Source organism: Mus caroli, unplaced genomic scaffold, assembly GCF_978045245.1.
Source record: "Mus caroli unplaced genomic scaffold, Mus_caroli_1 scaffold_2, whole genome shotgun sequence".
In the NCBI taxonomy this organism is placed as follows: domain Eukaryota; kingdom Metazoa; phylum Chordata; class Mammalia; order Rodentia; family Muridae; genus Mus; species Mus caroli.
Window position 1 is genome coordinate 33,588,009 of NW_028227257.1, and position 22,147 is coordinate 33,610,155.

Here is a 22,147-nt window from a genome sequence, read left to right on the forward strand (position 1 = left end):
ATAATGTACTCTGATAGCTACTGTTTTAGTGTCTCCAGTGTTTGAGGTGCAGTTTCCTGCTTCTTTAATCTTGTGTCTCCTTTTGGTCACCTCTGCAAAGCAGATGATACAGTAATAACACTGGCTTCCACATGGAATCAGGCTTGCAGAATTCAAATAAGTTCATGCATCAACCACCATAGAATAGAAACAGACTGACACTTAGTGAGTGCCATTAGGAGTCATGCTGGCCATAACAGTAAAACAAAACTACACACACACACACACACACATTCTAACTCCTTTAAATTTAAATATTTATAGCCGCGAGACCCATAAGATTGCAGTGTTTTACATTGCTGAAGGGCAAGAAGACAAGTGTTCCATTCTAGCCAATGAAAGAGGAAGCCAAGCATATGAAGACTTTGTTGCTGGTCTTGGATGGGAGGTAATTAACTTCATTCTTTATGTGGTTGCTGACTATCAGTATTTAAAGCAGATATGAGTTGTGTGTGTTCTTAGTTGTATCTTCACATTCAAATGTAGCATTCATAGAATTCTTCAAGACTGCACTGACCTTAAAATCTGTTTGCTTCATTTTACTATTCTATGTGTGGATCTTTGCTTCCCCTTAATAACTTTTCCTTAACTTTGTTTAAGACCTGTATAGTCATAAAGGCTCAGAGCTTTTTGCAGTTTGTGACAAAAGAAGACAAAAGTGGCCATTGGGGCGGGGGTGGGGGTGGGGGTACTGAGAAAATCTGCAATGGCTTGCTAAAAGAAGCTTGAAGGAAGACCTGGATAAAGTGAGGAACTGGAACTAGAATGTCTTTGGCTGTCACTGCAGTTTCTATTGCACAAGTCCAGAATGAATGACCTTACTGATTGGTCGACTAACGGATATATACACAGAGGCACATACCTGCCTCCAGTCAATGTAAACCCAAAGGAAAGCATATCCATAGAATCTGAAAAGTGGTGTGGGTGGGAGAGGTGTATGGTGTGTGTGTGTGTGTGTGTGTGTGTGTGTGTGTGTGTGTGTGTGTTGGGTTTTGTGTCTTTGGTCTGTATATGCTGTAGCACATCCTGGGATCACAGCCAGGTCCTTGCATGTGCCAGGCAAGCAATGAACTGCTGAGGCAGGCCCTCCTTACATTTTTATAGTGACTTTCACATAGCATGGTTGCAGACCAGTTTTTGTTTTTATGTTCATTTCTTTCTTTAAAAATTAATTTCGTCTATCTTATATTTGTTTGTAATCAGAATGAAATGTATTTAAATGAAAATTGTCCATTCTCTCAGCTCACACTCCTACTTAATGAATAAGGTTAGCTCACTTTTGACCCTCACCTTTGGCTCTGTGACCTTCATCAGGTGGATCTCTCAACCCACTGTGGGTTTATGGGTGGTCTTCAGCGCAATGGCAGCACAGGACAGACAGCCCCTTACTATGCTACCTCGACCGTGGAAGTAATTTTCCACGTTTCCACTCGGATGCCATCAGATTCAGATGATTCGCTCACCAAAAAGGTAAGGGGGCTTCTCAGGGACAACAGCTCACTGCACTCGTGTGTAAGTGAGGCTCTCTGGGGCTGGATGGGGAGCAAGCCCTGGCACTATGCTGAAGCTGCTTTCCCAGGCTTCCAAGTCAGTGTCCTCTTCCTCTGGCTACAGTTGTAGTGAATCGAAACCACTAATGTCGCACAGCTTTAAGCCCTAAGGTTAAAGACTAGGAAGAAAAAGGGTCGTTAGCATGGATACTTTTGGATCTTCTTTCATGTTAATTACCTGAGAAACAATAATTTTACCTCATGTTTGGCAAAGGCCATAACACGTAATAGCCATTTTTGACCAAAAAAAAAAAAAAAAGAAAAGAAAAGAAAAAGAAAAAGTGCTGATAAGGCTCTAGAAAAGCACTCCCCTCGCCCCCCACACACACACCCAGACGAACTGCCAGTGTTTGTCACAGTGACCCTACCTGCAGATACATTGTTGCCCAGATGTCCCACCTCAAATGCTATCCCCTTGCTCTCCCTGATGCTCCCAAAGGAACTCCACCAAAGAAGCAGGGCCTTGAACTCCGCAGCCTATAGAATGTTTACTTGAAAAAACCCTTGTTTTGGATGAGGAACACATTAATGGGAGAAAAATGTAGTATAGTAAGAAAACCACTCCTGTAAGTTTCTAAATGAACAGAGCATCCTAAAGCAACTGTGCTTTCCCTGTGGGCTAATAGGGGGACAGAGCCTACATTCCAATTTGACACTCAGTCTCCTCTAACAGCACACATATAAGGAACTGAGGCCAGTATCTCAAGTATGAAGACTGTACATTGGGGGTGTGGTGACATGGTTAGAGCTAGGGCCAGTCAAGGCTCAAGTGTGTGTCTTAATTGTTTTACCAGCTTATACCTCTGGTTTTCCTGTATTAAATAAGATTGAAAATGGAACCCATAGCACAGTACTGTTGAGTCAAGTAAGTAAGACAATGCCAGAAAAATTGCTTAGCCCAATACCTGGTAGGAACTCTCTGGCCATCAGCCCTCGTCATTGTCCACTGATGTAATTGATTCTTTTTCCCCTGCTCCATTAGCCAGATGATTGATCTTAGCTCATGGGCCCTACTGTATCTGCTTCATTTCTTTTGTCTCCAGTTTTGCCTTTTCACTACTGTAGCCACAGATGTCTGGACTGCATACATGATGAACAACAGTGCACGGGAGACATCATCAGAACTCGGGTCACAGACAATTTCCATAGTGATCAAGTGTCTCAGATGCATAAAGCACAATTTGCATTCAGAAATTCAGCAGCCTTTCACCAGCATAGCCCTGCATACTGCCTTGGCCTCCCTGGGCTGGGAACCTCACAGCTAGTGGGAGTGCTAGCCATGTGCTGGTTCCCACAGGTGTGAAGGAGCCGCCTGCCTGCCAGCTTGGGTTCTGATGGCTGCAGTGCTCATAGAAAGGAGGTCTCTGCTATGTGGTAGCTCACTGGTATTCTAGAATCTGGAGTTGCTTTACCAAGACCCCAGGCTGTATTCACATGTTTTATAAAACATGGGGTACCTTGTAAATGTCTTCATACTCTGCATATTATTCCCATATTCTATATTTTTTCATGATTAACAATTACGTGTTAAAGACAGATTTACATATAAACTATTTTGAAGGATTACTTAAGTAGAAAGGCTTTTTATTTTGTTTTTATACTATTTTCTTGACATAATGCTGCTATAAATAATGTCCCAAGGCTTAGTCTGTATGGGAGATTTCCCACTGTAATATTCAAAAAGCAGCTGAAACCTTTTGCAGCTCTAAGATTTAGTGTCATTAACGATAAACCCTCTTTACCAGGATGTCTCACAGTTAGGCAAAAAAAAATCAGTCATGTAACAGCAGCCCCCGGTTCCTTGACTTACTCCAGCTAAATTGTCCCTAACAGCTTAAAAATGAGCTGCAGAATTCTAAAGTGATTCATGCTCTGTTCTGCCCCTGTCATGGGGGGACTTTTTCAATCCCGCAATGCGGTTGCAACCCCATACTGAACTCTTGATCCTTCACTGCAGAAATTTGTTAGCTCTAGCTAGATTAGATTTTTCACAGCTAATCTAACTGCTGTAGGGGTTTGCAGAGTGGGGACAGAGCTGTGCTATTGGATTTGTCCAATTCATTTGACTCCAGGACTATAATTGCACTTATGTCTTACAAGGCTTTTATAGCCTCAGGCTGGCCAGCCACATGAAAAACAAATTGGCAGTGATACAGTAGAGTGAAAGGGGATGAAAGGCCCACATTATCAGTCTCTAAGCAGCTCTGTTCTGGCAGGAAGTTTCTTGGTTAATTTACAAATAAAACTTAGATTTTAGGATGGGCACACTGTCAGCTGAACAATGGGGATGTCAGGCCTGACTGTTACTTAGTAAAAGTAGCAGCCGGGCCCGCTGAGGAGCCCAGATTCTTCAATCAAACAGACGACTCCTTCTGGAGCCAGCTGGCGATGTAATGCAATTAGTCGGGAAAGGAGGTCAGCCTATTAGGTGTGGACCAGGACCAGTGTCACCAGTGGCGTGCAGGCGTGCAGCCTGGCAGCAGCAGGCAGCACAGCTCAGGCAGAGGGGCTTTATAACTCTGTCAGTCAGGACGGGGGATAGCAGGACATAGGATTGATTTCTTGAGGCTCAAGAGCCTGTTTGTTCTAAGAAGGGTAAGCCTTGAGGCCTTCTGGACCCTACCGCATAGTGGAAGTAGGAGCTAACGTGAATGCAGCTCCCTTTTAGGGAGGCATCTTCTCCTCCTGAAGTCACATACCTCCAGTCAAGTTGGCTTGTCTCTGAGCAAACCTGTGGGTGGGTTTTTAACTTACAGGCCTATAATCAAAGTTCTGTAAAACTCACAAAGTGACATCTCTTTATTGAAATCCCCTTTGAATTGAGTACCATTTTAGGTTTCCAGAATATCATCTTGTGCTCTGATTTGAGTAACTATGCTATGTTCTGTTGTGGGTGGTTTGTCCACATCAGTCTCATTTGTTTGATGTCCTTGGGTTCATATCATAGTACAAGAGGGTGTAAGTTTTGTGCTTTTCCAGCTGTACCAGCCAATGGTTCCCTTGGTCTTAGCTCTTGGTTTTGTGGTTTAGTTAATTAAACTGTAACATGTCCAAAAATCTAAGGTGCATGACACTGAAAGCGGCTCTGAATGAATATTACAAAAATAGTTCTTCCATAATTGCAGAATTGCCACAGAGGGAGAAAGGGTCAATTAGTGTGGATTGCTCTCCTAATGCTGGAGTTTTCTTAGAATACTGATGCAAATAAAATTAGGAGAGGTTTACTTGGGTTATATAATTGAATAACACAAATTAGAAAGGGACAGAGCAACTGCAAAATTTCAGCAATCAGTGTATCATCTCAGAATAAGTGCTGTACTCTGCCCTTGTGTTTGAAAAGGAGAGACTGTTGGTATTAGGTGTGGCATTGTGTGGTAGCTGCAAGGTCGAACAGTGTCTGGTAAGTGGTTTGTCTCCATTATGTTGCTTCTGCCAACAGCATAACAAGAAGAGTATAGGGTCAACTCTCTTTGGAGGATGAGGGCTGCAAGCTGAACTTGAGGGTAGCCCTACTTCTTACAGTTAGCTCCTATTGCTGTAATCCCAAAGTTTCAATTAGATCTAATCCCCATTTACCATAGAAACCCGTCCATCTTGTCTCATTGCTGTCACTGCAGAAGGTCTAAGTAGCAAAACACTGCTCCAAGGTCTTTAGCCATTGAGTTAGAAATGAGAAAGGCAGGCAGGCAGGAGTCGGTAGTGTCTTAGAGAATAGGGCTGGACTGTAGCTCAGAGTAGTAGTGTAGAGCACTGTGCGTGCATAAGACTCTAGATCCCATGGTCAGTACTGCTGGAAGAACAAAGGAGAGAAAAGTGGGACTTGAGGGCCTCCTCAGCTGTGAGAGCTTGGCGCCCTAGAAAGAAAGCAAAACCTTTGTGTTAGAGCTAGGTTGAGTGTATTTCGTTTTTCTTTTTTGCCAGCTATCTTTTGAACCTTTAATACTTGTGTGGGGTATAATGAGTGAGGAGGAGGAGAAAGATGCACTGGGTAATGTTTGCGTTTACGAAAGTCGTTGACTCCATTAAGTTCTGGAACATTGTGGCTTGTGCTGGGCTCCCACGGCTGCATCTTTCTGGAGCCCCTCTTCAGACCAGTTAACTCCTGTTCCTTACTCCATATAAGCACAAAAGTACAGATGCAGGTCTCTGTAAGTAATTGATGTGTTCAGTCACTTCCAGAAGGCTAGAGAGTGTAAAATAAGCAAGCACTGCAACAAACAGCTGCTTTTGAAACTTGATGACTAGAAAAGAGGCCATGTTGGGGTCATCTTGGGTAGACTCTGTGATCAAATCACATCTAAAAATTAATATCTATGCCAACACGTTTCAGATGTACACGATTCCAGAGTATCTTTTTACTGTTTTTGTTTTTTTAAGATAAAACTAGAACATAAGCTCTGCCATAACATCAGTTTTATTAAAGGGCTTTTAAGGTTGGTCCCTTGTTCCTGGATGGCACTCCCTGCTCTGAGGCAGACACCTCGTCCCTCAAGACTTCTAAGCTCTGCCTCTGCCACACATCATAACTTTAGAACTTTAGTTCAGGCCAATATTCTCATCACTGTGTCTGTTCCTTTTAGTTATGCTTTAGGCTTTCTCAAATGATTTCTTTATGGCCAGATTCGGTTGGCAGGCTCTCCATGTGAGCAGTTTATCAGGGATGTTCTTGCATCTAGCAAAGGCTTGCCCTAGAAAAGCTTGTAAAGGGTCTCTGAGACCTTCCCAGGGCCTTCTTGAAGACACCAAGAATCTGTGGTTTTTTTGGAGTTCATTGTCTCTTTATAAAATGTCAAAATAAGTGAGCTAAACCACTTGAGATATATCACTAAAATAGCTTTTGATGTGAGCTGAGATCAGGAATGTCCAACCAAATGCAGCAGAACATAAAATTGTAAATTTACTCATAGCAGTGAGTGAGAGAGAGAGAGAGAGAGAGAGAGAGAGAGAGAAATTTTGTTTATTATGAATTGATTGTATATCTTAGTGTGTACATACTGTGCATTTGAAATGCCACATACTATTATATATAAGTTGAATGTCCCTGGCTTAGATCATCATGAGTAGAGGCCACTGTCTCTGGCCCTCTCTCCGGTGCTGTTCTGTGCACTTGCCAGATAGAGCATTCCTGAGCAGAATTCCTTACTTCTTGTAAGATGAGGTAAAGATGGAGTTACTTAAAGTCTGTAGGAAGGGTAGACATCATTTGTGAGCACTTTGGACATCGTTAATTGCTAGATGCTAGTATGCCCACCAAAGTTAAGTTTTAATTTAAATTAAATATATTTATTTCCTTAAAATATAATTTCTTACCATCTTTATCTCAAAAATTAATCTCAGCACTAATTTCTTAGAGATTGTCAACAGTTGTGTTGGAGTAGCTTGACTTATCTTACTTTGTTATTTCTTAATAACCACTGGATTCAAAAGCTTAAAGTTTTCAAGCAATAATGACTAGAAAAAGTGATGTCTTTTTTTGTTGTTGAGAAACATTCTCAGCACTATAGGATAGGACTGGTATAGAAACAGAATTCTGGGTAAAAGAGACCTTAAAGACATCTTCCTCCATCTCACTGGAATGTGCCTTGGAGCTTCTGTGTGTGATCTTAGAACCAAACTGGCATCTTAGCAGGTGGGCCAAAGTTTTACAGAATAGTGCGTTTTTGAATCCTGAGTATCATCAGTGTAGTAGCCTGGTTTGGACTAAAATATTTTTGGTCTCTGAGTTTTCTAATTCAATTTGTAAGCCACAGCCCCTCATAAACTGTTGTTAGCACCTCAGTTAATAAAGAGCCTATTTGTTGTTGCAGCTCCGTCACCTGGGGAATGATGAGGTCCACATCGTCTGGTCTGAACACTCCAGGGACTACCGCAGGGGTATTATCCCAACAGCCTTTGGAGACGTTTCCATCATTATTTACCCAATGAAGAATCATATGTTCTTTATCACGATAACGAAGAAGCCTGAGGTATGCTTTCTCCATTGTCACCCAGACCCCTTCACTTGCTATTAGAATCACAGTCCTCAAAAACCCTGATAAATGTTACAGATAACTGTGTGTGCTAAATGGGAATTTAATACAAACTGTGATATTCAAAAAAACTCTAAACATAAGCACAAAATTCCATTTTGTATTATTTGAAAATTATGTTAGAAAAATGTATGCATTTTTAAATAATTTTAATGCTTTAAAGTGTTATAATTTTAAGAATATTATAATTTTTAACTGGGACACATTATTAATAATAGTAAGAATTGATGGAACTCCATTTTCACTTAGTATTTGGGGAAAACCATGGGTCTACAATCCAGCTTTGTCTGACAGATGAGCATTGGTCACTGAGCCCTGACTGGTGCTGATTGCAGTCAATCCTGAAGGATTCTGGACATGTCCACAAAGACACTGGTGCCCTGAAGCAAAGCACACATGATGAGTATTAACAATCAAAGCACCTTGCTAGAGAATCAATTCAGCCATGTCAATTGGTATTGATCATGGGGCTGGCTGGAACAATCCAATGGTCTGTGTCCTGTGTACTAATCAGCTGCAGCTTGCGTCCTCATCATGCCTCTACTGGTATTTTAATCCTGCTGCTTTGTATTGACATATTGTGTTTTTAACTCATTAAGAAGAGTCTTCTTAGCTTTGAAATTAAATATAGTAAGCATATGGGCCTTTCTTTAAGGAAAAAAAAGACTTGTTTTTAGCCTGATAGTAAATATAATATTTCTTCACATCTCAGAATCGTTCTCCTGGAGGAGCTCAGCATTATTCTACAAATTGTTTTTAAGCTTTAAAAAGTAGATCATGAGGTTTGGTGTTCTAATTCGGATTTGTAACCTAAAGTGTTACATTAGCATTAAACGTGCTAATAAGTGGAAAAGTGCTTCAGACATTGCCTGGCACCCGGGTAAAAGCTGTTTCCATGTTAGCCATTGTTGCAGTTATGGTTGCTATCAGGATTTTTTTATATATAGTTATGATCATAGTAAAATCAGTAGAGTTCTAAGTTTAATGTATATATTAACTCTCCAATATATAGGCTCTCTCAATCTAGGAAAACCTCATAAAATAAAAGACAGAAGATGTCAGAATTTATATTAGATATTGTGTTCCTTTGATTCAGACTCCTGTGTATAGCATGTTTTCAGTTTTGTGCTGTAAGTTAATGGCTCAGTGCTAACATCTGCATTTGTCTATGAAGACAGAATTATGTATAAGAATTAAAGTGATAATTTTAATCTTAAAGAAGTAATAGTTTTAGTACTTTTAGCTTTCAGATTGTTTTTAAAAAAATTCTTTTATAAGTAGTATGGAACTAATTTTACTAGTTCATCTTCAGGATAGTCCTCTAAAATGTCAGAATGTCCTTTAAGTGTCCCCTTTACTTTTAAAGTGAATGAAGACCATGAAAAGCATTTTATTTCACTCTGCTGTGTCAAAAGTGACATTTCTCAACATAGCATGAGATGCATAAAAAGTTATTTATGTACTTTTAAATTTTTTCCTACAAAGTATCTTTAAACTTGAATAAACTTGGTAATTAATTTTGACAAGATGAATTCGGAAAATTGGTTTCTTAATATTTTAACTCAAAAAAGCCTAAAGTGAAGAAGAGAATAATGGGAAACTGAAAACTTAGTGTTGTCCCTACATTTAAAGTACAAACCATTACAATGTAATAAAATTAATCCAGACATTTCCAGGGCAAGTGTAGCTGACCTTTTGTTCACCAACCACTGACCCCAGGGTGAATGCAAGAGGCTTTCCGAGGGAAAGTCTGTTTGTTTGGCTTCAGTCCCTGGTATTTAAATTGCATTCCCTAATCAAATGAAAAGGCTGTCCTCTCTATCAGGTTACAGAATCCATGGCAACATTTGGCCTTTTATATCCATAATGTTAGCCTTTTTGTTTGCATCTAAGTAGAGACACCTGGAGCAATGCTAACATTAACCGATTTAGCATTAATAGCTTCATTATATAAGAATTTCTGATCAGATAGCTGTTACTTTTGTTATATTGCTTCAGCTTGTATTGTTGTCATTTTTTATCTCCTTGCTTGGCAACCAGGCAATGATTTGCAAATTTTTTTTGTCTTGATTAATTAAGCAATATAATTATCAGTAACCGTGATGCAGTCTTTGCTCAACAAAGCTTCTGAGAGAAAACAATGGTAAGTCTGTTAGTATGAATGCATTCCACGCGTCCCAGATGCATGAGGATATTATGGACAATGAGGGGAAAGGCCGCCTGTGAGCGAGGACAAAGGGTGCCACGCAGACTCGACACACTGCACATACCGCCAGGGACATGCTGCGGGCTCCCTGGGACACAGACGCCTCGTTAGATTACAGCTAGTCAGCAGAGATTAATTCTCAGCCATTTGGCGCAATAATTTACCCATTCCCCAGTCTTTTAACTAGTGTTCCTTACCGTGGAACTGAAGGCTTTGTACTCAAAGGTTTTCTTAACCTTGTCCACTTTTAGGAATCTCCACAAAATCATTATTTGTCCTTAGAGATTGTAGTAATACAGCTGCTTGAGTTGAAGACTATTCCTTTAGAAGACAGAAGCTGCATGTATTTCAGAGACTGCAGGTGGAGTCAGCAGCAGTCTTTTCCCACCTGTGTATTTCATATGAATAGAGTGGGACTCTGTGGCCAAATACTTTTATCTTACTCATTTCTGGGTAGCTATACTCCTCTAAGAATCATTTTAATCCCTTTTAGGAGAGGGAAAAAACTCATCAGAACACAAAAGTCCTGCTCATTGGATGGAGTCATGCATATTCAAATTGTACTCTCATTCACTTGGCCTCATTAATAGCCTATGTGATAATGTGGGGCTATTTGTAATACAAGCTCACAGGCAGCATTACTTCCAAGTCCTTTGAAATTTAACATATTTCGCTTTTTCATTCCATACACACCCCCCCTTAAATATACAAATTATGTGACTGGCAGAGTCCGCCCCTTCTTAATAATGCCCCACATTTGTAAAATGCTACATTGAAGAAGCATGGGTGTGCTTGTTGTGAGGGCACAAAATCCTCATGGCTGAGAGAGTCTGCTCACTTCACAAACATTGTATTGAACCTCTGCCTTTTTCTTTAAAAAGCAATGTGCTTTGCAGCATTATTTCATTGTTAAAGTGATTTCCAAATAAGTCCATTCCCATCTCCATAAATATTGACACAATAAAATTTTCATCATAGAAAAGAGATGCATAATTATCAGACTTAAATTTTTTTGCCTACTTTTATCTGTCAGCCATTCATGAAAGACTTGCCACAAGACAGTGAAGTGAGTGACTTAAAGGGTATGCAGAGCCCATTGCCTTGCCTTTTCTTAAGTTATCCTGACCATCCGTAGGGTGCTGTTAAACCAGTATCTGGCTCACATGTAGCTGGTGTGTGGGATGGAGATGCATGAGTGCATACAGATGTATAGGAATGTATCCTCCTTCTGGGTGATGCCTAGCTCAGGACCTCTGTCTGGAGCAAGCACCTAGAAAATGCCAGTCAAAAGTTTAATGTGCCAGAAGTCACAAGAGCATTTAAGCACATAAGACTAAGAAGAGGCCAGCTTGGACATCTATGCTTTTGCAAGGAAGTGTTTTAATCTTGCTGGAGTTCCCCCATTATACAGGAAGCGTGTTTGCCTTTGCTGTGTGGTTTTGTAAATTTATCTTGGTTTCACATAATTTTCTTTAATATTTATCCCAGCCAAACAACCCTTTGGAGATTCAATTATGTACCTTAAATATTCTGGAGAATTCTCAATGAAGCAAATTAACTTTGGAAAATACTGAGTCATTTACTTAGAAAAGATCATTGAAAATACCAAAGAAATAGATTTTATTAAACTAACTTATGTGGATTGCTGCAATGTGTTCTGCTTGAGTCATGTGTTATTAACATTGATTTTAGAACTATGTCAAGAGGCAGCTGCTTACAGGTATTGTTTTGAAATCAAACTTGCTAATACACAGGCACTGCTAAATAGAGGAATTTCCTAGATACTATGGATTTATATTATCACTTTTGTTCAGTTTTTGAAAGATTGAGTCACCTACAAGCAGATGTCAAAGAATAAAGAACATTTGTTTTACAAAAGGACCTTGAGAACAGACAGAAGAAAACCTGAAGCAGCACTGTATAGTATTAGGAACTTAGCTCCTACCTCACAGGAACTTGGCTTTTGAGATCTGCTTTTCAACAGAATTTCTTTAATTGTTGGCACCATTTACCTGCTTCTTACTTAGTCCTCAACACATCTGTCTTCCTCTTGTGGATTTGTCTTCTCTCCTTTGCTGAATGTATACCAGATAGCAAACTGCAGGCCAAGCTTTGTGCCGGGAAGCAAGGTGGCTCTCATTCTCTACTCTTGGGTAGACACAACAGGAAGGGTCACTTTGACCCAGGAAACAAGCCACACTCCAGGCTCCTCAGGCAGCTTCCTAAGGCCCTGCACACGAGTGCACATCTGCTGGCCAGTTTGCCCAGTGTTGGAGTGTGCTGGGTTCCACTGTGGAAGGAAACACAGCCCACTGCCAAAGAGGTGTATTTCCTGGGGCAAACTGAAAGTTTAGTACCTTGCTTTTTTTTTTTTTTTTTAAAGATTTATTTATTATATGTAAGTACACTGTAGCTGTCTTCAGACACTCCAGAAGAGGGCGCCAGATCTCGTTGCGGATGGTTGTGAGCCACCATGTGGTTGCTGGGATTTGAACTCTGGACCTTCGGAAGAGCAGTCGGGTGCTCTTACCCACTGAGCCATCTCACCAGCCCCAGTACCTTGCTTTTTACTTTGTTTTGTTTTGTTTTTATTTCTCTTCCTTTTGTATAAGGCATGTAAGAAAGAACACTTCTATTTTTTTTTTTTCTTTTTGAGGCAGAATCTCACAGAATCTTCCTGCCTCTGCCTTCTAAGTGCTGGATGGAAGGTATATGCTACCACACCTGGCCAATAACACTTATTTATTTAAAAAAATAAGTTATAAATGAACTTTCAAAGCATATTACTAAAGATAGTAGGAAATTGTTCCTACAGCTCTTTTTCTTACTTTGCTTGTTTTTTTTTATTTTTAATTTTTTTCTGATGTCTGGTCTAGCAATGTGGAAAGAGGTAGTAAATACATAAATAAGTGGCTGGGTAAATAAGTTTTCCAGGAGGAATGGGTATCACAAAGCAAAGGAGACAGTGAAGGAATGAGGGATACCGCAGCTTCTTTAGTTCACATAAATACCAAAGTATACCTGGGTAGAGGCCAAAAAACAAACAGGAAGTCTTGAAGGAAGCCTCAGAGAAACAGGGAACTACAGAGACACAGACAGTAACATCACATAGGATTTCTCTTCAGAAACCATGTTATCAAGAAGAGACAAGTTGTACACTCAAAGTGATGAAAGAAAATACTACCCAGAATTCTCCACCTGTGGAAATGACCCTTCAAAAGTAGAGAGTTCCTCAACCAAACGGCAACAGTGTTTGAGGGAATTTGTGGCCCATAGCTTATCTTGCATTAAATGTTAAATTCTTCCAATAGAAGGGGGAAATAGGGGACTCTTTGTCAGTAGAGTGCTTGTCACATAAACATGGGGACCTAAGTTCAGCATGATAGAGACAGGAGGCTCTCTGGAGCTCCCTGGGTAACCAGCATAGCCTAGTCAGCGAGCTGCAGGGTCTATGAGAGACTCTGTTTCAAAACAGAACTGTGAGAGAGAAAGTGAGTGCTGAGAACACACATTGGCCTCTGGCCTTCATACCCAAACACCACTGCATACACAAGAAGATACATGGAGTCTTGATAAAAAACAAGAGCTTTAAAGAAGGAATCAGTGAAGGTAAAATGGAATGCACACTACGTTCCTCATAATAATAGCAACAATAATTCTAAGAGATAGATAGCAACAGTAATGTAAGGATGGAGCCCAGGGATTGGGAATGGTCCCTGTATTACCTAAGAAGGGAACATTTTGGCTAGTTATAAAAGCATTTAAAACTTGGGGCAACCTCTTAAAAAGTGTTTAAAATATGAATTGTAATTGATATGATAAATGAGAATAAAAATAGAATCATAAAAATAATCAGATAAAATCATAGAAGACAAAAGTAGAAGACCAAAAAATGAAAAATAAAATAAAATGACTCATATTAATATAACACTTGATAATTTTCTTTCATAATTAGTGTTCTAAATATATGAGTTAAAAAGTAAGGCAGTGGTGGCTCACGCCTTTGATCCCAGCACTTGGGAGGCAGAGGCAGGCGGATTTCTGAGTTCCAGGCCAGCCTGGTCTACAGAGTGAGTTCTAGGACAGCCAAGGCTACATAGAGAAACCCTGTCTCAAAAAAACAAACAAACAAACAAACAAACAAACAAAAAAAGTAAGACAGGCTGGAAGTGTAGATCAGACATAGAGTACAATGCCCTAGGTTCATCTTCAATAGAAACAAAATACAGGCACTGTCAAAGTGCATAAAAAAAGAAGAAAATAATGCCCACAAGTCACCTACCAACCTACCAAAAACCTTGAAATAAGGGCAAATGAAGGATAGACCACTCATCAGAAGAAAGGTAAGCTAACGATGTCAGTCAACTTCAGAGCAATAAAAGTGATCAGACGTAAAGGGAATATTGCATAGTGACTCCTGTGGATGGAGAGGCTCCCTCTGTTATCATAGTTAAGCTGAGACCCAGTGGAGCAGGTGTTTCAGCCCATCAAGTAGGAAGCAGAGAGGGCAAAGTCCTGAGTCAGACCTGACTTTTGAGAGCAAGGAAAGAAAGATAACCTATATGGCCATCGTCAAAAAAGCAAGAAGAGTGCTGGCAGCCGTGCAGAGCCTACTGGGTCACAATTGAGTCTAGACCAATATTCTGATTTTGATGACCTTGAGAAAAGCAGCAATCCACTCCAGGCTTCACTGAGTTCTGTAAAAATGGGGATATAGAATAGTTGGGGAAATGACATCCTCTCCATTACAGCTCTAAGCTTAGAACTCAGCCACAACCATTTAACTCCTTATCGATTCAGATGTTCCTAAGCTATTAGAACCCATAGACTAATTATGTATGAGGAACAAATCAAGTAATCAGCTTATTTCTAAGACATTCCTTGAGTGGCCATGTTGTTTCCCAACAGGGCTTAGTCATTGGAAATTATTTACTCTGTCTAAGACCCTTGGGGTCTGCAAAATAGTTTAAATCTGCTTTTCCTCATCTTTCAGGAAACTAGCACAAATTCAATGAGCTGTTTCCTGAGCAGCCCAGTCCTTAAGAGTGTTTCCCTTAAAGAGAGCTGTGTACTCCTGAAGACACCCCTGTTTTCCCTTGACATACGCTGAACCACAGAGCACATGAAAAGTGCTTCAAATGTAATGCGTTTACATTTCACAAATTATCTCATTGGGTTTTTTTTTTTCCAAGCAGAAAAGGCCTCTTCTAATACTAAATTTTAATTGATTTACCTATCTCTCATTTCAGTATCTCAGGCTTAAAAGCAGAAGTGGAAATATTCCCTTTCTGTTCATAATTCCTGTGGAATTCCCCCAAAAGAAAACTGTGACCAGACATTGTAGCTCTCAGAGATAGAGAGGTAGTTATGGGTTCCAGCCTTACCAGGAAACCTCAGACAGTGTCCTACCCTTGGGCATCCCTGGAGTAGAAGCAGCCTCTGGTTTGTATGGACTCTGCTTTACCTAGAAGTTACTTGATCCTTTCTGGCCTTTCATATTGATGCTTCTTTATTGCCAAAATTGTATATGATTCTTTCATCATCAACATTACTACTTTTTGCTTTAGGTTTGCTCAGAAGGCTGGTAAGAGATATGGAAAAGCACATTATCCATAGTTCTAATCAACCCCAGAAACGTTTTGTTTAAGTCCAGATGAAGCAATTCTCCCTTAGAGCAGCTGTGAAACCTCCTTTGGGGGAAGTAGAGAGTTATCCTTGACAAAGCGTTTACAGGGAAAGCTGTTTTGATTTTCTCCAACCACTGACAACTCTCTTACCCTCCCCCCCCCGCCCCCGCCCGTGCAGAAGCTTTTCATAGTCTCTCTACTTAAGCTCTAAATCTAAAGTTATCTCCTAATTCACAGTTGTGCTGATCCTTGCCATATAGTTACCTCTTTCGTGGCGATTGTGCTTGTTATGGCCATGGCTCTTAACCTCTCAGACTTCTTCTTTACAACCATCGTTCTGTGCTGTAAGCAGATATTCTCCTACTGTGAAAGCATGAGTTCTCTGTCTGACTTTGCCATTTTGGTCTCTAGCCATGTAACTTTCAAGGACCACCTAAAAATTATATCTGTATCCTCTCTATATAGATGCATACTATTGAAGGTCTCTTCATATTTGTGTGCTTCCAAGTATCCATCCTGTATCCACTGGAAAGACAAACATGAGAGGCTCAGCAGAAACTCAAATCCTATACCTTTGCATTACATTACTGTCTTCTTGCATGATAAAGTCAGTGCCAAACAGCCAGATACAAAATCATGGCCATTAATTTGTTATGAGCGCAATACCTAACTGGCCAACCAGGGAAGAAGGCATTGTTCATCATGGAATAGATTTTAGTAGGCTCATGCATAGCAATAGTCTGATTCTAAAACCCAAGGTTGTCTGTAAAGTATTTGCCCACCTTTGCTTGGAAACATCAAAATGTTTCAACAGAGCCCTTGGGAGATTAGTTCATATGTATCAAAATGAATTTTGTCCCAAATATTGTCCTTGCCCTAGCAGCTAGATACACCCATAGGCTGGTGTTGTTTACAGTGGTAACAGGTACTATGAACTTTGGGATCACTACTTCACAGCAAAAAGCCCCCTTTGTGTTTCTGTTGGCCAAATAGATGTAAATCTGTCCTGTTCTGCACTGCAGCCTGATGAGTTTAATTTAGTTTGGGCTGTACTTTCTAGGTGTGTGCTTCTCCTCAGCCAGAGATGGGTATCATTTAGTCATGAAAGGCATGGCAGGGACTCTATGGGTATTTTCTAACGTGCAGCTAGCTGGTAAGGAAAGCCAGTTTGTTAACAGTCATGGCTTTGGTCAACATATTAGGATAAGGTGTCCCGAGCTATGGTTCTCACCGGCAAGAACACACTCGGACAACCGGAATCTTCTGCAGCAAAAGCTTTATTGCTTCTTCAGGAGGGAAGACCCTGACCCCGGAAAATGGCGTTGCTTATATAGCCCTCAGCCATGGCGTTTCAGCACCTGATGTGGGTTGTCAGCTCCTGATTCGTTGCTTGCCCATCACCCCATTACTATGCCCCGAGATGGGCAGTGACTAGGCGTGAGTTCACTCTCGCACCTGCGTACAAGGCTTGTTTACTAGTTAGGCACAGCGGAGGCCAGCGCCATCTTATAATGGCGATTGCTCGCTGCACGGCTCTCCACAATAAGGCACTCAGGAATTGTTCAGAATGTTTAGACGAATAAAAGATTTGAATCCAGGTTCTGAAATAAAGACTAACATCAGAGGAACAGGAGAACAATAGTAAAGCGAGAGGCCCTGCCCACCTCCTTAGATCTAGAGCTAGACTTCAGTTTTCTACTAACCAAACAAAACAAAGACACCACCAGTGCCTGGGATGTGCCACATCTCACAAATCAGCATCACCCCATTTCAGGGTCATATGTCTCAAGTAGCTCCATAAATGAGTTGTCAGTGATCATCGTACAGGATCCGAGGTGGGACTCCTCCCTTGGTTCTGTGGGTCCTGTGTGACGGGCTCTAGTATCTATCTCATCGTATGCTGTAGCTTAGAACTCACTTCCCTACAACTAAAGCAAACCCCTGCCCTACTGTTTCTAAGGACGTCTTTATTTTCCTTAGCCTATTTCAATTCTGTATAGCTGTTTTCGGTAGCCAGCTGATCAGGCTAAACCATGCACTGCATTGAATCCGGATTCTGAGAGGAAAGAACAATACTTTTGAGTCTTCTCTTCATATATAGTAGAAGATATACAGGAGAAAGAGATCCTCGCATTTACTTAGACTACTTCTCTGAAGGTTTTGTGTGGGTTTTGCTCTGTTTTTCCTTATAAGACCCATTCCTCTGGACTTCATATTTTGTGATATTTTAATAATAATAATATATGCTCTTGTTTTCTTTTCTGGACAGTTGTTGCTGAGGATAGAAAAGTAAGTTTGTGAGTTCATTCTCTATCTGTTGACTTCTAGTTCTGACCATTTCCATGGACTCTTTATTATAATTATATTATATGATAGAATAGTTGAAATAAGGACTTTTTGCTTCTGTCCTTCCAACTTAAACACACACACACACACGCCTTCCTTTCTTTCTTATCCTGGCAAAACTCATTAATGGACATGTCCTCTCATTCACGCTGATGTATCAAGCTTGCAGTGTTTCACTATTGCCATAGTTTACTAAATGAGGGTTGCTTGTTTTGTTTTGTGTTTTTCGTTTGTCCTACAAAGTATCACGGAAACTTTATTCAGAGCACAACTATAAGACAGGGAGCAATACAATGGCAGTAAGATTTGCGCAAAGATACTCAAATGCCCAACAAATACATTTAATGAAGTTCTCTTTTATTCGATAGCTAAGAATTTTTTATAAATAGATTTTGAATGTCATAAAACACTTATTATAAAGTCATCTTCTGAAATGAGCAGCTTACCTTCCTCGTTTCACGCATTAATTTTTAATGGACACTCACTGGTATCTTCCTGGGATGTATTTAGCATGGTCATGATGCTTTATGATTCTAGTGCATGGCATGGCATGGCACACTCATGGAGGTCAGGGGGAGCTTGTAAAAATCAGTTCATCCTTCTGCAGTGGAAATCAACGCTGGCCATCAGTCAGGGCAGCAAGTGCCCTTCCCTACTGAGCCATCTCGTCCACTCCTTTTTAGGACTAGTATTAATGTTTCTGTTTATAATCCAGCTCAGATTTTTGTGTGTGATGAAATGGAGATCAGGTTTCATTTTTTCATACCTCTCTCCCTTTGTTCCAGAGTCTTTATCGAAACAAACTTCCTTTCCCCAGAAATGTCCTGCCTTACTGTGGAACAGTTGCCGTAATATGTGCTTCTATTCTTGGGCTGTATATTTCCATCTGTCAATTTATCTATCCTGATATTAATGTTTTAATATCTTAATTACTGTAATTTTATATTTATTCCTCAAACTCAGTGTAAATCATCTCATAATTGTAATAGCTAATTTCTGCTTTTCATTTCTATATGAATTTAGAGTTTGTGTTAGAGTCTAAATTTTGATTTCAGAAGAATTGACATCTTAACAGTATAAAAACTTCCAGCCCATGAATATTGTACTTTGAATTTATTCAGGTCTTCATGAATTTATGTTACCACTATTGGGTACTTTTAAGTATATTTGTCATGCATATCTTTTGTTAGATTTATTCTCTTCATATGTGCCTGTGTGTGTAGGGAGAGAGAGAGAGAGAGTGAGTGTGTATGTTTTGATATTTTGATCATACTGCCTAGACTAGCTTTGAAGTTATGGTCCTCCGCCTCAGCCTCCCAGGTTTTTGGGACAACTGGCCTGTATCACTGTGATTGTTGATGCTAAGTGAGCTTCAGGTTCAGTGAGAGACACCTTCTCCACAGATCATGGTGGAGTGTGATTGAGTAAGACAACCAGTGTTGATCTCTGGTCTCCTCTACCTGCATATACATACATATACATATGTGCCTACATCCACAAACATGCAGACATACCACATACACACAAATGTAGGTTAGACGGTATTCTCCACTTCCCTAAAGCTCTGTTGAAGGCTTCTATCCTCCTTAGAGTAAAAACTGAGAATTCTTACAGTTTCCTACAAGGCTCTTCTTCCCTAACTGACTTCTCTCCCTCCCGGTCTTCCTTCTACTGACTTGGCGTAGGAACTATGACTCTTCTGTCTTTGCTCAAACACATGAATCCCATTCCTGTCACAATCTGGATGGCTGCTGTTATGCTTCCTGAACTGTTCTTCTCCACTGCCCTCATGCTTTGTTGTTCATTCCTCTATCTCCTATAGACTTTTAATGAAACATCTAGCTTAAAGCCATCCCTCCCATTGTTATATAATTGGAGATATGTATTTCCCAAAAGTTCTTTGTTCTTCTCTGTATTATCTTCTGTTTTATACATCATATACTGTATAGGAGAGATTTTTATGTGTATGTTCTTCACATGCCCCTTTAGAGAATAGATTAGAATAAAGGGCCTATCATGTATTAAATATTGTATAAATTTGTGAAAAATCAAGAGAAATTGTAGATGTATATAAGAGTTACTAACCAGCTCCAGTCCCAAATCTCACAGAGTTTTCAATCTCCATAGTAGAGATGAAAATCTAATAAAGAGGAAAGGAGGAGAAATGAAAAAAAAATCCAAAAAGACATCCATGAACACTATGGTAGAAATGAATCCAGCAAAAGAAAGCTAAGCTTCTCTTAAAAGTAGAAAGGAATGAAGATAAATAATGTAGGATCTTGGAAGCAGAGGATGGGTGATTCAAGAAAATGAAGACGATATGTAGGAGAGTAGAATGAAGGACGTTTGTGTACCAGGCACTGTACCATGGCACAGGCATGTGGAAAGAATAATGCCACGTCTGTGAATGGCACCAAAGATATTGCGGAGGCACTGGATCATTTGCCATTTACAAGGCCTTGCAGAAAGTTCTCATGGAAGAACCTGGTAGAACAATACTGTACTCTTTGACTTGAAAGCCCTCAACTTGCTCTGAAAAGGTTTGTCTGTCTGGATGACAGCCTATGTATTCATCCCCAGTCTTCTGCGTCGAGTACATTCTCTTATCTCTGCCTTAACTCCTGCTGAGTTTGAGCATAGGTTTTTTTCTGTTTTGAATCCTCAGGTTCCATTCTTTGGGCCTCTGTTCGATGGAGCTATCGTGAGTGGGAAGCTGCTGCCAAGCCTTATCTGTGCCACGTGCATCAATGCCAGCAGAGCGGTGAAGTGCCTCATCCCACTCTATCAGAGCTTGTATCTTTTTGCTGTAAATGTGTAACTTATTAACCCTCCCCAGGGTGAGATTCCTGGCAAGCTTTCAGGAGAGGTAAGTGGGCTTCAGGCCCAGGCTGCAGTACTGTTTGTTGATTTCTATGAAATACAGTGATATTGTGCTGCATCGAATATAGAGTTTGTTTTCCTAGTTGGTTCACTAGTCTGTGTCTGAAAGGCTGCAACTGCCATGATATTCAAGCTCATGGCTTCTCGGGATTTTTCCCAGGTTCAGTCTCTTCTATCTAGAGTCACATTTCACTGTGTGGAAAGAGGGATGTGTAGCAAGTTGTTGAAAATCTTATTGGGAGCATCAGAAAGCAGAAGCAAAGGAAATGACTAATAAATCAGAAACTGCACACAGCACCTGAAAGCTGCAGAGGGTTCAGAAGGATGGAGGAAGGAGCAGTTCTACCCGACTCAGGAGAGGGAGTCATTTCACATTTATAACTATTCTCTCAAGCACTAATTGCCATGTATAATCCTTAAATCCATAGATCTCTAACTATAAGAAAAGAAAAAGAAACTAACATGAGTGACTTTATAAAACTGCTACCAAAACCATCTAACTTGCTAATAAAACTTAGAGTCTCTTTGTTTCTAATTTGTTTCTATTGATAATGATTAAAAGCACATTCCATTTGACCTTTCTCCATAGTCTTCTCCTGCCTGATTATATATGATGCATTACTGGGTAAAGAATGAATAACAAATAACATGTAAAGAGATATAGTTTGTGAGAAATACCTTTCATTAAAAGAGTGGCCATTTCTTGACTAATATCCTGCCTTTGGATTTAAAAAAATATATATGCCATGTGGCAACTTAAAATTATCATAGAAATTAGTAGTAGAAAGGAGCTATTAAGTCCCATCTGGTCCCTCCCCCGGGGCCAGACTACATCCTTCCCTCCTGCACACTCTCTTGCTTTGTCCAGGCTGGTGGGGTGGGGGGATGGGGGTAGTTGGAGGCAGCCTTCTCTGCAGAGGCTTCCAGAACACTCCAGACAAAATCTATAGCTGCTGTGGTTCTGCTTCCAGCACGGACTTCTTATTTTACATAAACTGCAACTTAGAGGAGCTTTATAGCAAAAATGAGAAAGACCTGTCCAGCAATTGGTCTGTCAGTTAGCATATGGGCTGAGACAAGCTACACACCTGTCAGTCAAGGATCCTGGATCAAGGCAACAAAAGTCCTTTGAAACAAGAAAATTCTATTTTGTAGCAGTCCACTATGATTTTTTTTTAATCATGTCACCCTCTCACTTATCAATCATATCACAAAATAAAAGCTTTGTCATTTTACTGATCAATAATGAGGTACCATTGGAGCAGTCATAAAAAAACAGTATTTTTAAAAGTTGAAAAGGTAATGATCAGAATCTCCTTAAAAACCTCAAGGAAGTCACATCAGGATTCTAGGTGCCAGAACCCTAAAATAGCTCATAAAATGGATGATTTTTCATCTTAAAGGATGACTTAGTATAAAAAGGAGAAAAAATAATAACAAAGCCTATTATACTCATCATTATCAAGCTGT

At 40.1% G+C, this 22,147-nt stretch overlaps 1 protein-coding gene across 2 annotated transcripts in view; it reads left to right on the top strand.

Moving 5' to 3' along the window:
- Positions 1-22,147, top strand: part of Ralgapa2 (Ral GTPase activating protein catalytic subunit alpha 2) — a 267,925-nt gene that overhangs the window by 175,084 nt on the left and 70,694 nt on the right. For both annotated transcript variants that reach the window (XM_029473906.2, XM_029473907.2), the window contains 4 exons: positions 304-427; positions 1,354-1,509; positions 7,397-7,555; positions 20,463-20,590. In XM_029473906.2, coding sequence (XP_029329766.1) covers positions 304-427; positions 1,354-1,509; positions 7,397-7,555; positions 20,463-20,590 — 567 coding nt within the window. The remainder of the gene's footprint in view (positions 1-303; positions 428-1,353; positions 1,510-7,396; positions 7,556-20,462; positions 20,591-22,147) is intronic.